This window comes from Vulpes vulpes, chromosome 2, assembly GCF_048418805.1.
Source record: "Vulpes vulpes isolate BD-2025 chromosome 2, VulVul3, whole genome shotgun sequence".
NCBI classification, from domain to species: domain Eukaryota; kingdom Metazoa; phylum Chordata; class Mammalia; order Carnivora; family Canidae; genus Vulpes; species Vulpes vulpes.
Genome location: NC_132781.1, coordinates 138,304,828 through 138,324,059, shown reverse-complemented (window position 1 = coordinate 138,324,059; position 19,232 = coordinate 138,304,828). Strand labels below are relative to the sequence as shown.

The 19,232-nt window shown below is 50.2% G+C and overlaps 1 protein-coding gene across 1 annotated transcript in view; it reads right to left on the bottom strand.

Moving 5' to 3' along the window:
• Positions 1 to 959: 959 nt before the first annotated feature.
• Positions 960 to 19,232, bottom strand: part of CNGB1 (cyclic nucleotide gated channel subunit beta 1) — a 62,623-nt gene continuing 44,350 nt past the window's right edge. The window contains exons 25-32 of the mRNA XM_072745281.1: positions 18,061 to 18,202; positions 17,196 to 17,355; positions 15,231 to 15,328; positions 15,044 to 15,127; positions 11,876 to 11,994; positions 11,472 to 11,618; positions 4,284 to 4,503; positions 960 to 1,682 (exon numbers count right to left, since the gene is read on the bottom strand). Coding sequence (XP_072601382.1) covers positions 1,395 to 1,682; positions 4,284 to 4,503; positions 11,472 to 11,618; positions 11,876 to 11,994; positions 15,044 to 15,127; positions 15,231 to 15,328; positions 17,196 to 17,355; positions 18,061 to 18,202 — 1,258 coding nt within the window. The 3' untranslated portion in view covers positions 960 to 1,394. The remainder of the gene's footprint in view (positions 1,683 to 4,283; positions 4,504 to 11,471; positions 11,619 to 11,875; positions 11,995 to 15,043; positions 15,128 to 15,230; positions 15,329 to 17,195; positions 17,356 to 18,060; positions 18,203 to 19,232) is intronic.

Below are 19,232 nucleotides of genomic sequence, written 5' to 3'. Positions count from 1 at the left end.
TACTAGCTATTAAAATAAATTAATAAAAGCTTTTTAAAAGGCTAACCTAATGTTGCTCATCGCTATATTCGATGTGGTGATTACTCAGATCACGAGGCATGTCATCGACTAGATAAATCTGTTACCCTGGGATTTGGAAATGTTTAGAGCAGCCTGGCAACTTCCATATTGTGTCATTTTTTTTTTCACAGAGGAAAGGAATGTTCTGCTTTTAGACTGACAGACAAATAGACACATTTGCAAGCCCTTGAAGGCCCCAGCAGCAGAGCACAGTGTCCTATAATTTGACACGAAGTGGGCAGTACCTCTTGGAATTCCAGGCCTTTGGTGTTTGTTGTTGCTGGTGGAAACAAATGGCCCAACACTAGTTTTTAATCACTCACTCCCCCAAGAGCCATTAGATATGCAAATAAAATCCTCCCAATATTCAGTGACTGAATGACTCCTCCCCACCCGGCCCCCCTTGTATCTTGAATCATTGAAGCAATGTAACTTGATCTGGAGAAACCTTAGGAACTTCAGTGGTGTGGGCGATTTCTGTCTCCCAGGATTAATGGAAGGTGCTGCCATCATCTCTATAGCAAAGGTGTCGGAAGCAAGCAAGCGTGACTCCCTACAGACCAGAATTGGGGGCCTGGCAGGGGTGCTCAGAACCGCTCACAGCCCGTTGCCAGTAAGTCCACTTCCATTTTATGTTCTGAAAGACTGGTCTCACACTTGGAACTAAATACAGCCTGGGGAAGATGGGTGCTAAGCGCTCTAATGAGCAGAAGATCCCTAATGTGACTGCCCAGCACGGATCATCGGGTCAAATGACCAGCACAACCACCCTTTGTGCTGACCAGGGTTTTTTAAAGTAATCTGTACACCCAAGGTGGGACTTGAACTTGCAACCCTGAGGCCAAGAGTCACATGTTCTACCGACTGAGCCAGCTGGGCCCCCCACAACTGCTGGCAGGTTTTCTTTTTTTTTTTTTCTTTTTCTTTTCCCTTTTTTTTTTTTTTTTTTTTTTGCTGGCAGGTTTTCTATCCTTGAAACATGGGAGATGAAATTCAAACATTTGATAACGCTTTAGTCTCCAACAGAGCTTCCCAGGGCTCGGAGCCCCATTCTATGCTCTGCCTATAAACTTCTAAAATGGAAAAGAATTTTGTTCTTAAAAATAAGAGTCGGGAGAGGTAGGGTTCTCAGGTGATGGTGAGGACTTAGGGGCACAAACACTACATTTGTTGACTTCAAAACCAGCCGCGGCAAAAACCGATGCGGGGGCAGGAATGGTGGGATGGACTCTACTGCCCCTGGAGTCTGGGCCTGCGGGAAGCGAGGCGCGGGGCTGGGGGACCCGCCTGGGTGCGGGTGGATACACCTGCCCGGAGGGGGGCGCCGGGGGCGCTCACTCGGCCTCCTTCTTCTCCTCCGGGACCTCTACCGACAGGATCTGTTCACTGGGATCCGGGCCCGGGCTCATGCGGATCAGCACCGATGGCTCCGAGGGCCCGGCCTCCCCCTCCCCGCCTTCCTCGGGCCTCTCCGAGGCAGGTGGCGAGGCAGGTGGCGAGGCAGGTGGCGAAGAGCGTGTGGCCGGGGGCTCCTGGGGCTCTGGGTGGTCGGGCGCTGGGGGCTGGTCCTGGTCTGGGGCCACCTGGCCTGCCTCTCCTGCAGCATCCTGCGAGCTCTTGGCCTAAAATCCAGAAAGGGTGATTGGTAAGGCAAAGAAGGTCTGAGAGTTCTTTGAGGGGTCCTGGAGGAGTCTTGAACACCTTCCTGCTCCCCTTCTTGGACCCCCAAAAAGGAGGATGGCAGAGTGCACAGCGGTGCCATCTAATGTATGGGAAGTGGGGGGTCAGAGGGCATCAGGATTATTTGGTAGGAACAGAGTATGTTATGGGGAAGTTTAGGGATTAAAAGTCCTGGTTGAATCTAGTCGAAGTTCTTGGGGATATTTTCCATCTCTGTTGATGGGCAGGGCCAGAAGCCAGAGTGAGGCTATGGGTTCAGGCCTGCCCCTGAGCTATGGAGGAAGGAGGGGTGTGACCCGGAGGGAGCACCAGCAGGGACTTTGCAAAGCTGAGCCAGCTGCCCTGTCCACCCCAGTTACCAGGGCTGGGTGCTCCTGGATGGATGAGAACAATTCTAAGCAAACAAGGTAAAAACGCTGAGAGGGTAAAAGCTGCTGTGGCCCGGCCTCCTTTCTGGAAGGTCTCAGGTCGAGCCTGCCACCCGCACACTCTTATTCCCCAGGAAGGAGAATGGGCAGGGTAGTACTGGCATTGGGCTGGGCTGAGCCCCCATGTTTGGGGACTTGGTGGGGACTTCTAGCCTCTAGCCTTCGGGGTTCCTGTGGACACTGACCAGTCTGTGTGTCAGTAAAAACCCAAGCCTTCAAAGATACTCATGGCCTGTCCTGCCCTGTCTGACCCGCTTCTGTGGAGACATAAATGGGACAGAGGGGTTCCCCGGAGGAGGAGACCTGAATGGCCCACAGCGATCTAAGACCCTCTTAAGGTAGCAGCAGTGAATTTCAAATGAGAGCAGTCAGCATGCTTGTGAGGAGGAAGCTTGCTCAAATCACAGAGTGCTGAAGGAAGGGAAATGGGGAAGCCCACTCCTAGAACCCAAGGCAACTCTGGGGACCCATCCCTCCCCCCATCTTGGAGTTCCTGCATGTTCTACCATCCCGTGTCTGTCCTAAACTCCGACGACGACGACGACGCACTCCAAGGCAGGATGGTGCCCATTATGGGACTTCTGGAAGTATCCTGCTACGAATGGAACCAGAAGAATCACGGGGAGTTTAGTCAGGTGTTTTGCCATGCCAAAATGCTTTTAAAAAGATATCCAAGGTACCCTGCTTCATCTCTACAACCCTACGCAGCAACCATGAGTAACCTGAGTCTCAGAAAGCATGAAGAGCTTCTCCGGGTCACAGAGCTGGCAGTGACAGAGCTGGGATTTAGACCCGTGTCTTTGGATTGTTATTTCAGAACTCCTTGCACTCGGCAGTCTGTCCTGATTGTTCTAAAATTGCCTTTTATTAGAATTCTCATGCAAATTTAATTCACATCTCCAAGCTGCCTGGGTGAAGAGCTAATACTCAGGAGCAAAAGGCCCATTTCAAATAAAAGCCTTTCACTGTATTGAGAACAGTCTTGGAGTTCATGTCTGCTCAGTCCCACGCAGCAGCTGGCACCAAAGACCTCAACTTCCTGGCTCAACCTTGACCCTGGCTCTGGGTAAGCCAGGCAGTCATGTCTGTCCTTAGTCTGGGGCCACGGGTGGCTGTATCTTGAGAATATCTTGGAACCCTGGGTGGCTTTGATGGCACCTCCCAGACTCCAGATGTCAAATGATCTCCGGACAGGTTCCCTGGACTCTGACACCAGCCTGGCTTGTTCCAACCTAGGTTCCTTTGAATTCTGTTGTGTAGACTGCAGCACCCTCCTGGCCACTGAGCTCCTGCCTACCCACTGCCCCCCTTCCCAGCAGCCTCCCTAAAGGACAATCGTGAATAGTCATAATTAGTGCAATCATTCTAATTGGCATTTTTGGCATTAGTCACAGAAAAGAGTCCCAGAACTAATTTTAAAATTCCCTTCAGATTTCCAAGGGGGGGGGGGGGGCAGTCAGCACTGTGCCTGTCAGCAGGGTTTTTTCTCTTTAAATCTCTGAAATTGTCACAGATGCAAATATTAAATATGAGACCATCACTGCCATCTGGGGAGGGACACTCCCCGCTCACACCCAGTGCTCCTACCTTTGCAACAGCACCAGGACTCCCTTGGATGGATTGCTCCCCTCGGCCCAGGGATGGCACAGGAGCCTGGCCTCTCCCAGGGCAGCACAGTGAATGGCTCAGGAATTGACATGTGACCCAAATCTGTCCAATGACAATGAGCCCTGGGACTTTTGCTGGAATCACTGGGCAAGAGGGACTTTCTATGGGAGTTGCTGCTAAACCAGGAGGATGTAATCCTAGTGCTCTTGTGATCTGAAGCCATCATCGAGGGAAGCAGAAATGACAAGATGGCAAAGCTCATCCCATTGGCATTATTTGAACTTCTGGATCCAGCCTTGTCTGAACTTTTAAGCTACTTGACCCCATCCATCCCCTGGTCTCTTAAGCTAATGTGAGCTTGCACCATGACCTGCATTTCTGTTACTTGCAACCAAAGGAGTCCTGACTGGTATAAAGGAAGGGGAGACATTCCCTACAGTGCAAGGCATGGTCCACAATCCGGCACAATGTTGAAATGGGGGTGTGGCTAATTCCCCACCATCTTACCTGTTCCAGCAACTGTTGCTGCCTCGCAGCTGCCTCCAGTGCAGCCAGTTCTTTGAGCCGAGCCCTCAGGTGGGCAAGTTTACCGGCTTTGGCTCCCTTGGCGCCCATCTTTCCTGCTACGGCCAGGGCAGCATTGAAGAGCTTGGGGGTGCCTGCCCGGGGAGGAAGGATGAGCACGCTCTTCGGCTCCTTGGGCTTGTTGTTATTTCTCAGCATGCGCCTGAAAGAAAGCAGCGCCCACTAACATTACAAACATACTCCGGGAGAGAAGAAAGGCTCCTCGGCGGAGGACTCTGATAGAGTTGCACGGTGGTGGTCGTCTTGGCTAATGGTCTGTGAGCAAACACAGCGTACTTAACGCTTTATGCACAGCATCTCAGTGAATTATCGGAACAACCAGAATGACATGGGTCTTACCGTCTGGACCTTACAGAGGAGGAAATTGGAGGCTCAGAGAGGTTGAGTCACTTTAGTGAAGTCACACAGGAAATACCGAATGATACTATAATATATGGACTCAGAAACAGGATGCCCAGGTGAAAAAAGATACAACGCTTTTTGCTTAGAGAAGCATATGTCCCTTTTGCATATGTCACCATCCTCACCATCACCTCCATCAACATGTAATGAGTGTCTACATGTGTCAGGCCCTATGCTTGGTCCTTTAGAGGCACCCTGATGGCTCCTGGGGACCTCCTTCCTGGTGTCTCTTTCTCCATGTGACTTGCTTTTGACCAGAATACAGCAAGGGTGATCAGATATCCCCTTTGTGAACATGTCACATGGGATTGTGATCTCTGTCTTGCAAGGACTCTCCCTTCCTGGCTTTGATGCAGCCAGTGGCCATGTTGAGGGAGGCCCATGTGATGAGAACCAAGGGAAGCCACCGGCCAGCAATTAGCTGGGAACGGAGGCCCCCAGTCCTCCAACCGCAGGGAACTGAATTTGGCTGACCTCCATGTGACCTTGGAAGCAGACCCTTCCCCAGGGGAGACATGAGATGAGACTCAGCTCTGGCCAGTACCCACCTAAGCTGTCCCAGACTTCCGACCCATAGAAGCTGTGAGGTAATACATATGTGTGGTTTTAAGCTACTGAATGGGTGGTAAGATTATTATACAACAGATAACTGGTACATACATTGTCCTGTAAATCCCACAGAATCCTCCCACGTAGGTCCCTATTTTTTTTCATCTCATTTCGAATAAAGACATGGAAGACCAGAAGGGGTAAATAATTTTCCCAAGGTTACACAGCTACGAAGTGGCCAGAATTAAATCCCAGATCTAAATGCAGTGCGCTCCCGTGCTCTCTAAGTAGGGATAGGATCTTCCATCCAACAGAGCCCCAGCCTTTGATAGGGAATTTTTTTTCATGCTACAGATATGTGATGAGTGGTTTGGCTCAAGAACAAATGAATTTCATCTGCAATCTAGTGGGCCTCGACTCCTAATTGTCAAATTCATTCACCAGGGCTCCAGCAAAACTTGTTTGTTTAAAAATGAGGCCATTACTGGCTGCTTATCTAATCAGAAGCAATGGATTTAAATTGTGCATATTGATATTAATTGCCCAAGACTTGCATTTTCTGGCTGGGGCTTCCCTAGGAGAACACAAACATGATAATTCATCAGAGGCCTCTTCATGCTTGGTACTATCACCTGTGTTATTCGGCCATCATTCACAGCATGACAGTCGGTGGTACAAAGATTGATACAAAAATGACACAAAAGAACTATCTGTGGGACTTTTGTTAACTGCTAATGGCAGTCTCTCTTTTGAAACATTGCACTGGCCTCTGGGACATTTCCAGAGTAAGGAAATTGAGCCTCGTTTTCAGATGATGCGTTTTCCTATAAGCAGGATTACACATTCATCCCTGGAGAAAGTGGCATGTGTGAAACCTTTTAGCCCCATTTTCTAGAGTGGCCAAGCCAGACAGCTGAGCACTTCACTTCTTTGGGGCCCCAGGTCCCCCATCTGTAAAGCAGGTAGCTTAGAACCAGAATCCCACACATGACTCACATGACTCTCACCAGCTCAGATGTCCCAGGCTCTGTGGTTCCCAGATTGTCTTTCCTTTGATGGTCAGAGCTCATGCATGATCCCCTGCCTCTGTCCTGACGCTTGCCTGTCCAGGGAACCAGGCTCTCTAATGAATCATCCTACAGCTCTGGTCCCAAGGCCTTTTTGCTGCAAGGCCCCGCGGCTCCTCCTCTCTCCTGCAGCTGCCATAGGCCGGGACCTCAGCCTTTTCCAGCAAAGGGGCTCAGGCTTGACACATGGGTCAGGAGCCTCACCTAACCCAGCCAAAGGAGTGGGGTAGCTGGGCTACACGCATGGCTTTCCTGAGCCTTGCTCCTCTGGCAGGGGGAGGAAGGGAGGGCAGGGGGAACTGGAGCCAGATCTCAGACATAATTGATTCTCATTATTCGCGGTGGTGTCATTCTGTAGAGTTCCCGCAAACACTGAAATCTCAAACACCGAACCATTGTTTCTGGGGGGGAAATACAGGGTTAGGTTGCTGTGAGCCTCTCATTACATTTCATCAATTGATCAAAACTTTGTATATTTCTGTTTAAAGACATCCAGTTGATTCACTGACACTGAAATGAGGACCCACAAAATCACCAACAACAATCACAAAAATGTGAAAAATGTGGTGCTAAATAGACCATGAAAAGACACTTGTTTACAAGTGTTCAGATGCTTCTGAGCTGAAACAATAAAGCAGAGTGTCACCTTGTTTAACTCTTGCTGGGGACATGAGTTTAGGGCCCAACTCAAATTTTTTACCGCTCTGTGCACGTCCACAAATTACTAGGAATGCCCACGAGTACTGATTTTTGGGTTACAAATACATTTTAGTGAGTAGGTTAGTTACAGACACAGAATCACAGCTACGTGAATAATGAGCACAGACTGTACTTCCCTGTTTCTCAGGTGAGTAGGGGGAAGCAGGCAGATGTTGTGAGAGAAGTTCAGACAGACCAGCCTTTGGAAGGGCCCAGTGACTTCCTTAAGAGCAAACAGGTAAAATGAGTTACAGGGCAGCTTCCTTCCTCAGAGGATGCCAGCATCCTGTGGGTATTATGCTTCACCAATACAGCATCACCCCCTCTTGGCGTTGCCAAAGGGGTCCTGTTAAAACTAAGTCCTGGAGCACCTGGGTGGCTCAGTGGTTGAGCATCTGCCTTTGGCTCAGGTTGTGATCCCATGGTCCTGGGATTGAGTCCTGCATGGGGCTCCCCGCAGGGAGCCTGCTTCTCCCTCTGCCTGTGTCTCTGCCTCTCTCATGAATAAATAAATAAAATCTTGTTTTAAAACAACAAGAACAAACCCCTAAGTCACATCAATTTGCTTGTCTGTGTAAAACCGTACATAGCTGCCCTCTCCCTCAGAGTAAAACCCAAAGCCACTGTAAGACTTCACCTCCAAGGCCCCACCCGATCTCATCCCCTGGACCTCTCCCATCCCACGTCAAGCTACACTTACTTTCTGGCTGGTCTGCACACACACACTCTCTCCTCTGCAGAGCCTTTCCATGTGCTGTTGCCTCTGACTAGGATGCTCTTCCATGCAAGCAATCCTATCACTCTTTCAGTCTGTGCGGATTTCAGCTAAAATTCCACTCCTCAGAATGGCTTTCCCTGCCCAACTTATCTCAGATAACTCCCTCCATCACCTCTGTCTCCTCAATGTGGCTTTGTTTCCTCACAGCCCTGTCCCCAGCTGACACATCACAGAATCCTTCATTTCTCCATGGTCGGGCTCCCTCATTAGGAGGCAAGCTTTATTTGGTCCCTGCTGTGTCCCTAGGGCCTAGAACTATGTACTCAATCAATGATTGTGCACTCTGAGTTCCCTTTATGGTGACTATTCTCTGTACAGTTTATTTATGGTGTCATTTCATAGAATGAGGTAGAAAATGGGAATATGTGGTAAAAGACAATGGAGAGAAAAACAGGATATATAGATTTAAAAGGCTTTATCCAATGGCAAAATTACAGAGAGTACTTGATGGGTAAAGAGGAGCAATTATCATTATGAATATTCATTGAGTTCTCCCACCTGCCGGGTACCCTGCTGGAGATATTCACACACACTTATTTTATTTAAGCTTCCCAACAACAAAATAGGGGGTTAATACCCTTATTTTACATAATTGCAGAAAATGGAGACCAGAGAAGTTAACTTTTCTGTGACTTTTCCAAGGCCACACAGCCAGTACCTCATACTACAGATAAGGTGTGAGCTCCATCAGCTTCCTGAGCCTGTTGTGGATTTTCTACCACACTGTGTTGCCTCTTTCACTCGACTGGAAATCTGATCTTAAGGGTCTGAAAACAAAGACCTGCTTCTCTTAAAAAGTTACCCACTCTTCAACAGTACAAAATGCAGATGCACAAGGTTATTCCTCACGGAGCTGCGTATAATGGCAAAATACTGGAAATGGCCTTACTGCCCCTTCCCAGGAATGCTCTGCAACTGTCAGAAGAATGAGGGAGCTGTCTATGGACTGAGAAAGAACATCTTCTGGGTTGGTTGTCATGTGGAAAAAAAAAAAGCAAAGTGCAAAAGAAAATCTACAGTATGCTACGTTTTGTGTAACATGGGAAAAATAAAATGTTCACCGTTCTACCTACTTTTGCAAAAGGAAACACATTAAGGAAGCAGCAGAAACAAATGAGACTGGGCTCATGGACGGCCAGGGGCAGCAGGTGGGGGGAACCCGGACATCTCTCTAGGCCTTGTTGCATTATGACTTTTGGTACCATGTTAATGCTTGACATATTCAAGACAACAAAAAGTCAACAAGGATTGAAGTGGGAAGAATCATAAAATATGGAGTGCAAACCAAAACACACAAGTCTGGGTATGTTTCAAATAAGCAAAACCACCACATTAAAGGGAGGAAAAAGAAAACTAATCGAAATAAGTCTGAACACAATGCTTACCTCACGGGTACTTAGCTGAAGACAAAAAGAACGGCACCAAATACTGAATTTTGCTGAGAAGGCTTTCCATACCCCAACCCTTACTGCCCCAGTGCCTTGGGATAGCAATTCTGCAACTGCTTTGTCTGTATCCTAAGACTAAACAAATGAGGGCAGCCCCAGTGGTGCAGCGGTTTAGCGCCGCCTGTGGCCCAGGGCGTGATCCTGGAGACCGGGGATCAAGTCCCACGTCAGGCTCTCTGCATGGAGCCTGCTTCTCCCTCTGCCTGTGTCTCTGCCTCTCTGTGTCTCTATGAATAAATAAATAAAAATCTTTAAAAAAGAGACTAAACAAATGAGTGAGTGCCAAATTTCTCAGTGTTGAAGAAGGAATTTACAAAGTATAGGAAAGGAGGAGATTAGAAAGGACTCTGTGGTGTTGGACTGAAATTGCTAGATAGACACAGATATAGATACAGATGGAAAATAGATGTTGATATATATGTGTATATATATATTTATATGTGTGTACATATATGTATATCTGCATTTATGTACACAGGTGGACATGCAGATGTGTTTCCCAGCTCTGTCCACTTGGGAGCCTAGGAGCAGCCTAGTAGCCATGAGGTTTCTAAAACCCATTCCCACCTGCAAGGAATCAAGTCTCCTTGGAGAAATGGCCATTTCCAGGGATGTGGCAGACAGAAGGTCACAAGATGAACCCAGTGAGTCTAATTGTATTTGTGAGCAAGGAAGTGCTAAAATATTTAGAGGACATAACAAAGAGTCACAAAGGCCAGCCCGAAGAGATGCCTGCTGGCCAAATCTGCAACAATTTGAGCACCAGAATAATGATTGTAACAGGATATTTACAGAACAAAACAAATCCACACTTATATAGACAAATGAAGAAACAAATAAATTGAAATTGGAGAGAAGAGGAAAGATCTCCCTCACAGTAGCATGCTCACTAATAAATGCAGAAGGCATGATGGAATCAGAAAAAATCACCATGCTGCACCCATGGTGGCCACCACTGATTTAGCAACGAGCCTTCAGGGAATGCTGACGGTAGCAGGTGAAGGCTTGCTTGATGGGAAACAGGAGAGGAGGTCTAGATAGCCTCAGAGTGACGCCCTGCTGATTACTTATTAATTACAAAGAGGAAAACGTTAACTTTAGAGTGTAGAAACCTTAACCAAGTGAGCAAAAGGAAAATCATCAATACTGGGAGAAGCCAGCATCCTGGGCCTCTCCACATGCTGCATTAAGTATACAACATCGCAGGGCGCCTGGGTGGCTCAGTCGGTTCAGCGTCTGCCTTCAGCTTAGGTCATAATCCTGGGGTCCTGGGATGGAGCCCGTTGGGCTCCCTGCTCAGCAGGGAATTTGCTTCTCCCTTTTCCTCGGCCCTTCCCCCTTGTGTGTGTGTTTGGTCTCTCTCTCTCTTTCCCTTATAAATAAATAAAATATATTTTTTTAAGATTTTATTTATTTATTCATGAGAGACACACAGAGAGAGAGGCAGAGACACAGGCAGAGGGAGAAGCGGGCTCCACGCAGGGAGCCCGATGTGGGACTCCCAGGTCTCCAGGATCATGCCCTTGGCTAAAGGCGGTGCTAAACCGCTGAGCCATCCAGGCGTCCCAATGAAATTAAAACAAAAACAAAAACAAAAAAAAAACACAACATCACTTCTTAAAAAGTAGGCTCCATGCCCAATGTCGGGCTTGAGCTCATAACCCTGAATTCAAGAGTGGCATGCCTTACCAACTGAGCCAGCCAGGCACCCCACAACATCTTTTCTGAGGAATTCCTGCCCCCCTGCAGAACCTGAAGTTAATCAGCTAAACCTAAATTAGCTAAATGAAGGGACAGTCTACAAAATAACTGGCTTGTCCTCCTCAAATCACTCAAGATGGAAAAAGGCTGAGGGACAATCCCAGCTCCAAAGAGAGTGAAGACCAAGGCTATAACGTTTTCCTCTTTGTAATTAATAAGTAATCAGTGGTCCTACACTGGATCCAGAGATGGAAAAGAAGACCAGAAAGGCTACCCAAGGTATAATTGGGACAATCGGCCAAATTTGAAGATGGACTGGGGATGAGATAATAGCATCGTTTCAACAGCACATTTCCTGATTTTGATAAAGGTTCTACGGCCATGTAAGAGAAAGTTTTAGTCCTTAAGAAATGCACAATGACGTAATATATGGATTTTTTTGTTGTTGTTAAATAAAAAAATGTACCTGGCCTTCTTCCGGAGTAACTTCTGAGACTCAGGATAATGCACCAAAATTTCATTCAGGTCCTTCTTATCCAGAATGAAGAGGTTGGTAAACCCGTGGGCGACCACATTGGCTGTGCGCCGATTCCCGCCCCCAACAGCCAGTAAGCTGGGGTAGAGAAGGAAGGAGGTGAGACCTGGCAGGCTGGGGTTAGAATCCACTAAAATGTCCCTTCCCACCCGCTTCCCGGAGCGCAGTGGAGGCCCCACATGGTCGAGAGCCAGGGCCCACCCTGCATATGTCAGCATCCACAGTGGCCTCCTTCCACCAAAGGGCCCTTGAGGACGAGGTCTTCCCTCCCATGGACAGCCCCCCACCCCAGTTTGAGCCCAGGTCCGCCCATTTCACCCCAGCTCCCCTCTGACCTTATTTCTCCAAACACAGATCCAGCTTTCAGCGTCACCAGCACTGCCTTCCCATCAGGGCCGCCCAACACCTGCACCTCTCCTGCCTTTATAATGTACATCTCTCGGCCTATCTCCCCCTGAAACAGAGAAGGGGTGAGCCCCTCTGCCATTACCAAAAGTGACCACAGAGGCAGCGGGGCTGGGCCCGGAGGCCGCTGGTGCAATGCAGAGGACCCTAGGATGGCATCCAGCCCCACCACTGACTCAGTGTGCGGTGCAGGGTCAGTCACTTCCCCTCTGGGGCCTCAGTTTCCCCATCCGTGGATTGGGGAGAGTGGCCACCCCCGGCCTGCCTGACTGACAGGATTACGTGGGAGTTAGTGATGTGATGGAAAGGGAAGTAAGCTAGGTAAGCTAGGAGGTGCATGTGTGATGGCATTCTGCAAATTCCTGATTCTACACGCCAGTGGAGGGCCCGGAGGCATGGAGAAAATTAACAGTGGTTCATCCAATAAATTGATACCTAGCACATGTCACTTCAGGAGCTCGGTAAGTGTTTGCTAACTGAAAGAGGAATGATAACAGCATCAGTAATGAAGTCCAGTGCTCATGCTACATTTTCCTGTGCGGGGCATTGCTCCAAGTCCCAGGTCTGCTCAATCCTCAACAGCTCTGGGGCAGGAACTCTTTGCCCGAGGTCGCAAAGCTAGGCCAAGGGAGAGCGGGGATTTGAACCCAGACAGCCTGGGTCCAGAGCTCATGGCTGCCATGGATGGAATGGTGTCCTTCCCAACCTCATATGTTGAAGTCCTCACCCCCCGTTGTTCAGAACGTGACCTTTTTTTGGAAATAGGGTCATTGCAGACGTCATCCATTAAATAAAGATAAGGTCCTACTGGAGTTGTGTGAGCCCCTAATCCAATACAACTGGTGTCCCTCTAAAGGGGACACTCGGAGACAGAGACAGTTATACTGAGAAGATGATACAAAGTGACACAGGGAGAGGACAGCCATCTATAACCCAAGGAGAGAGGAGCAGACCCTTCCCTCGCAGCCCTGAGAAGGAACCAACCCAATTAACCCCTTGATCTTGGGCTTCTAGCCTCCCAAACTGAGAGACGATGCATTTCTGTTGCTAAAGCCGCCCAGTCTCTGATACTTGGTTGGAGCAGCTGGAGCAAACGAATGCAATGGTCTGAATCCCAAATCAAAGCAAACGAATGAATGAAAGCGTGCATGCATACGTGCACGAATGAGTGAATGAATGAATGAATGGCTTGCTTCAGACTGCAATCAGAAACACCCAGTCTACCATGCACCTTCCAATCCTCATGCCCTCACAGTCCCCTGCCACATGTCCATCACACCTGGAATGTTTGAAAGGAGAGAGAGCAAAATAGATAAATTGATCACACTTTGTACTCTTTCGACAAACGTTTCCTGAGCGTCTCACACGTGCATGAACAGGAAGAAAGTTTCATGTCCCTGTTCTGCGTCCCATTTGACACAGGGCTGAAGGGTCTAAAGAGCTCACCCTCACCTCACTAACCGCCCTGGGGTGGGCAATCAATGGTGGGAAGCGACAGGTGGGGGGAGGGGGTTGCCAATCTCAGCAAGATCAGCGCAGCGCAAAACTGGACAGCAGAGGGCGCCATTCCCACTTGCTCATCAAGTGCTCTCCTCAACTCTCCCCTGCCAACTCCAACCACCTGGTTCAGTCTTGCTCCTTTGCCAGCAAGTTCTACATTACCCAAGGATAGTAACAGCGGCAGTGGCACCGACTCTGCCAGCACGGTGCCAAACTCTGTAGGCACAGCTTATTCAATTTTCACAACCACCCCAGGAGGGAGTACCAGCAACATCCCTACTTTACCCATGAGAAGCGAGAGACTCAGAGAGGGCAAGCCACTGCCCCAAGGTGCACAGCTAGGAAGTAGCCCCGGTGTCAGACAAATCGCCCAAACCCCTCTTGGCCTCTAGGGCTGCAGCTTTAAGTTCTCAACCATCTCTAGCACTGTCTCCTCAGTCCCCACGGCTCTCTGCTTCCAGAAACTTCACTACTGTACAGCATACAACTTTGGCATGGGGGCCTTCTTGGGCTGGGGTTTCCTGTGTCTCAGAGGGGTTGCTTGGGTGTTATGTTCACCCCTGTACACACACCCAGCCTGAAGAGCTCTGTAACAGGGGAGCTGAAATCTGAGTTCTTGCCTTTCCACCCTAACCACCCACTCACAGGTGACCTTGGTCTCACCGTGTATCCCAGGGAATGGGAGCAGAAAGGGCCTCAACACTGTGTAGCCCCAGGTTCAAATCCAAATGTGTTCTAGGATCTGATGGGCAGTTTAAGGAATGAAGGGAGCCTGGTAGAGGGCAGTGGGGAGGGCTGGGGCCTATGGAATCAGGAGGGAGGGTGATGTCCCGCCTTCAGGAGCAACCCCTTCTTCACTCCAGTAGACTCTTGCTATTTGGGACAGTGGAGCTCAGTTTTCAGCCAGAAGTCTGGATTTTTATGTAAGACCTTCAAATTTTTTAAAGGTTGGGAACTGATCCAACATTTTTTTTTTAAGATTAGGAGGAAAGGGGAGCCTGGGATCCAGCCCTGCATCCAGCCTGCTTCTCCCTCTCCCTCTGCCTGCCTCTCTGCCTACTTGGGCTCTCTCTCTCTCTCTGCGTCAAATAAATAAATATATATATATATATATATATATATATTTTTTTTTTTAATTAGGGGAAAAAACCCCACACCCCAAACCACAAAACAATGTATGGGCTGGTTCCTATATGAAGGCCACCAGTTTGCAACTCCCAACCTACCCCAGCCCCATTTTCCTGATAGGAAGACCAAGACCCTGGAAGCAGCTCCATCTATAGAGTCAAGGCCCTACCTCCTGCTTGGCCCCTTACTTTCCTTTTCTGGAAAGCGGGGTTCCTCGTCCCAGTGCCCCTGGTCCTGTGTCCTGAGCAGAGCCTGAGGCACACCTGGGTTCAATGCCTGGAGCCAGACAAAGCCTCCTCATGCCAAACAACCCGGGAACCCTGGGGTCAGCTCTCCCTCCCCAGGGATGCGGCTCTCCCTGGGCTTGCCAACACTCCCAGGCCTCCGAAGGCACCCCCTTCAGCCTAGCTCCCAGCAGGCAGGTGCACTGTAAATCCCAGACTGTCTTGCAGCTGCCTCGGGCCACTCACCTTCTTGCACACGTAGTCGTTGGGCAGATAGACGACAGAACGAAGCCTCTTCAGCATGTCAAAGATCAACTGCCGGTCACAGCCCTGTCCCCAAGAAGAGGGTAAAAGAATGCCTGTTTAGGGGACGATGTGGCCTCGGGGCCTTCCCAGAAGCCCGGGGATGGGGGTCCTGGGGGGGGGGCCATACCTGGAAGAGAGCCACTTTGCTGACAATGTTATAGTTCACGTCGATGGCGAGGTCCAACCGCATCTTGTCTGGAAGCTGCACCATCAGTTCTGACTCGTCTGGAAAGGAGACCCTGGCAAGTGTCAGAGGCACATCCAGGCCTCTGCCCCACCCTCCCACGGGGCCCTGGCCACACCATTCCTCTGCCCCCCCGGACCATACTATACAGGGAGAGTCCCCTCTCTGGGTTGTTCAGATGCTATTCCCTGTGCAGGGAACACCCTCATGTCCTTCCCTGGTTAACTTCTACTCATTCTTCAGACCCCAGGACTAACGTCACTTCCTCCAAGAAGCCTTCCCTGGAGATCCCCATGCCCAGACATCCTGTTTAGCAGTCTCTGTGCTGTAGCACTGATCACACCCCTCATTGCAATGGTTTCTTCCCACCAGCCCGAGAACTGAAGTATATGGAACACTTTTTACAGAGAGCTTTACAAAGGTGGTTTTAGTAAATCTTCCCAACAACCCGAGAGGTCCCCACTATTATAATCCCCACTTTGCAGAAAGGGAGGCTCAGGAGGGCAGTGACTTGCCCACAGCCACGCAGCCCAGGGGAAATGGCATCAGCCCCCCACCCCAGTTGTGGGGTCCAGGGCCCGTCCCAGGAGAGCAGGGGCCGAGAGCGTTTTGCCCATGATGGGGTCCGCCCCTCCCAGCAGAGCGCCTGGCACAGAATGAATGTCGAGGCCAGGGACAGGAAATGCACTGCCTGACCTCGATCCCGACGCCCCTCCCGCTGCACCACCATTATTTATGGGCTCAAGTGTGGATCTGCACGACCCTGGCCCTCTCCTGTGGCTCCTTCGTGTGGAAGAGGGCAATGGTTCAGATGTCACAGGGCTGTCACTGGGACAGAATGAGGCGATGGACGGCAACATGTCTTTACAGACTGAGTGCAATAGCAGCGGATAGCAGCGAAGGCTCGACCACTCACTGTCCACAGATTTGACAACCCCTCGGCTCAGGAGATTTGGAGCTGAAGTGTGGCTTCTTCAGAGAGGGAAGCGCGTGGAAGCAGCGGGGCCCTTGAATCAGCTGAGACAGTTGAGGGGGTTCTAAGGCACAGTGTCAGTGGCCCACTGGCTTCTCAGGGGCCTTCAAAATGACGTCTAAGCTCTGAAAACAAAATTACTAGCACCCCAAGATTTAAAAAAAAGACTGGGGTTAAAAATGTGTGACTTAATTAACGTATAAGTAGCACATTCAAATTTAATTAAAAATTTCATTAGGATTCACGAAAACTTCACTACATTTAAAAACAATGTACAGGGGCACCCGGGTGGCTCAGTGGTGGAGTGGTGTGATCCCGGGGTTCCGGGATCGGGTCCCACATGGGGCTCCCTGCATGGAGCCTGCTTCTCCCTCTGCCTGTGTCTCTGCCTCTCTAAGTGTCTCTCATGAATAAATACATAAAATCTTAAAAGAAAAAAAAAAAAGAAAGAAAACAACGTACAGGTAAGTTTCCCCCACTTCACAAGGGTCACTGAGCCCATCCTATCATTGGCAAGAAAGCAGAAACGGTGGTGAATTAAAGGCATCGTTGTGGCCAAAGAATCTCAGAAGCAAAGCATAACATCAAAAAACCCACCAAAAAATATGTGTATGTGTGTATGTATATGGAAGAGAAAGAGAGGGGCCTTCCTCCTGCCCCGAGTCCTACCGTACTTCCATCTCTGACGGGGACACATTTCAGAGGTGATGGGGGGCAGGGCACCTCAAGTCTTCAGGGGTCTCCTGACAGCCCAGTTGGGGGTACCTCATGGGCCTCCCTTAGGCCCCCCTCACTTGAAAATGTTGGGGCCACAGCCAAGAGGCCCCAGTGCTCAGGACCTCAGGGACACAGGGCAGAGGCAGGGGCCAGGAAGGCAGGGGCCCAGAAGGAGGTGGCCGGGGGATAGCTGGTGGCACCCAGAGCACCCATCTTACCCAGCATGCCTTGGGACTGCCAGGTGTACTCGTACCAGGTCTTGACACGGTTCTGCACGGACCTGGGGATCTTGTAGAAATTCATGTACTTCACTGTGCTGTCCATGCAGCTGCGGTAGTAGGTCTGCCCGGCGGTGGCGGCCCCCACCACGTCTCTCATCTAGGGGCAAAGTGGAAGAGTCGAGGGTCAGAGTGGGGCTTTGGGGCTGTGCATCATGAGCACGTTTACTCTACACAGACGAGGGGTGCTCGAGGAAGGGGGATCAGGAGGGAGGGAGGCTGCTGACAGGGGTAGGCAGGAGCGAGGCTGCTGACCCCCTGAGCAGCCTCAGGCCCTGGAGCCCCACCAGGAGGAAAGGCCTTGCTGGGCTGGGCAGCTTCTGGTCCCACCTGGCCCCTTGGTGCCTAAAGCCACTTTGACCTCAGGGGAGAAATGTGAACCTGATGTACTACTGCTTGGGGCAGGACCCAATTCTGAGGCCGCCTGACTCTGGCTTCCTGCACTGAATAGAATATGAGATGGAGCCCTCCCCCTGCACATTAGACACCCCCAGGGGTTTCTCTCCAAGGGAGCAGTCCAAATCCCCAGGCTTTGCAGACAGCCATTCAGCCCAGCTCCGCAAAGATAACCCAAAGGGACCGACCTTTCCAATGGAAGCAACGGTAGAGAAGATTGGGACCTAGACCCCCACCCCCACCCCTTTCACCCAGCAGGTCCCAGAGCTCCAGGCTCCTGAGTCTAGGACGAGTGCTCTTTCCCAGACTTAGTCCAAAAGGAATGGCCACAGATGGTGACATTTCTGACAGTAGTGGGAGGGGCCCTGGCAGACGGGTGGGTGGCAAGCCAGACTGGTGACCCAGCTACCTGTCCAATCATCACAGAGAAAGCAAAGACACCCGTGAAATAGTTCAGCCCCTGGAAGACAATTTCAAAGAGCGTTCTGGGGTCAGGCAGTCCACCAATGGTGATGAGGGTCTTCACAGCCCAGTAGTAACAGCGAATGTAACTAGAGAGAGAAGAGGAAGGGGACCTCGGTCAGCAAAGGCCCCACCCTGCTGAGCCTGGGTGGCCTGGCTCTGACAGCTGTGCAAGATGCAAACGCTTTATTTCTAAGTACAAGGAAAACAGCTTCACACCCACAGAGCCCTGCGGTTTGCCGAGCGTGCTCATAGATGCAGAGGCATGTTGTCACCTCCATATACAGATGTGGAAACTGAGGCTCCAGGAGATTGCTAGAAAGACTTGGCAGGAGGATAGACCAGGGTCTTCTGACTCCTGACGTCTGGGCTCCCTCTATATTCTTTCAATTTCCACTAACTTCCCTTTGCCATCCCGCCACATTGGTTCATGGAAAGCAAGAGCGACTTTGCACTTGAAAGACATATCAGGACTACCTTTTCTGACACTCTGCTTTTCCCACTCCTTTTCCAGATAGGGAAACTGAGGTCCCAGAAGGCAAAGGAAACGGTCATGGTCACCAGCTGGCCAGGTACAGAGCTGGGATTAGAATTCAGGCTGTCATCTGCTTCTCGGAGCTTCACCCACTGTTAGTACCACCTCTACACAAGTGCATGGACCTAGGAAGGGAGGTCTGGGTGATAGGGTCCTACTGGGTGGTAGAAGGCATAGGAGATGCCCCAAGTTTATCTCATTATCACAGAGAAGTAAGAGTCCTTCATACATCTGTTCACACCTTCAGGCTGTGCCTTCCAGTGGTGAGGTGAGCAAGGCTCAAGGACAGGACAAGCCCAGCTGTCCTGTCTTCCTCCCTGGGCGTGCAGGAGGTGTCCAGAGCCTGCCCCTGATACACCCACACTTCTGAGGTCCCTGCTCAGCACCAAAACCAAGACCATCATCTGGCTGGCAAAGATCACCCAGTCTGATGATGACCCCAATCGGGTTCCCCCCTGGGGCTCTGTTCACCAGCTATTTTTGCAGAGCTGTGGTCAGAACATGGGCTCTGGATGGGACTGCCTGGGCTCAAACCCAGCTCCACCACTTCCTAGCTGCATAACTTGGACAAATTATTAATCTCA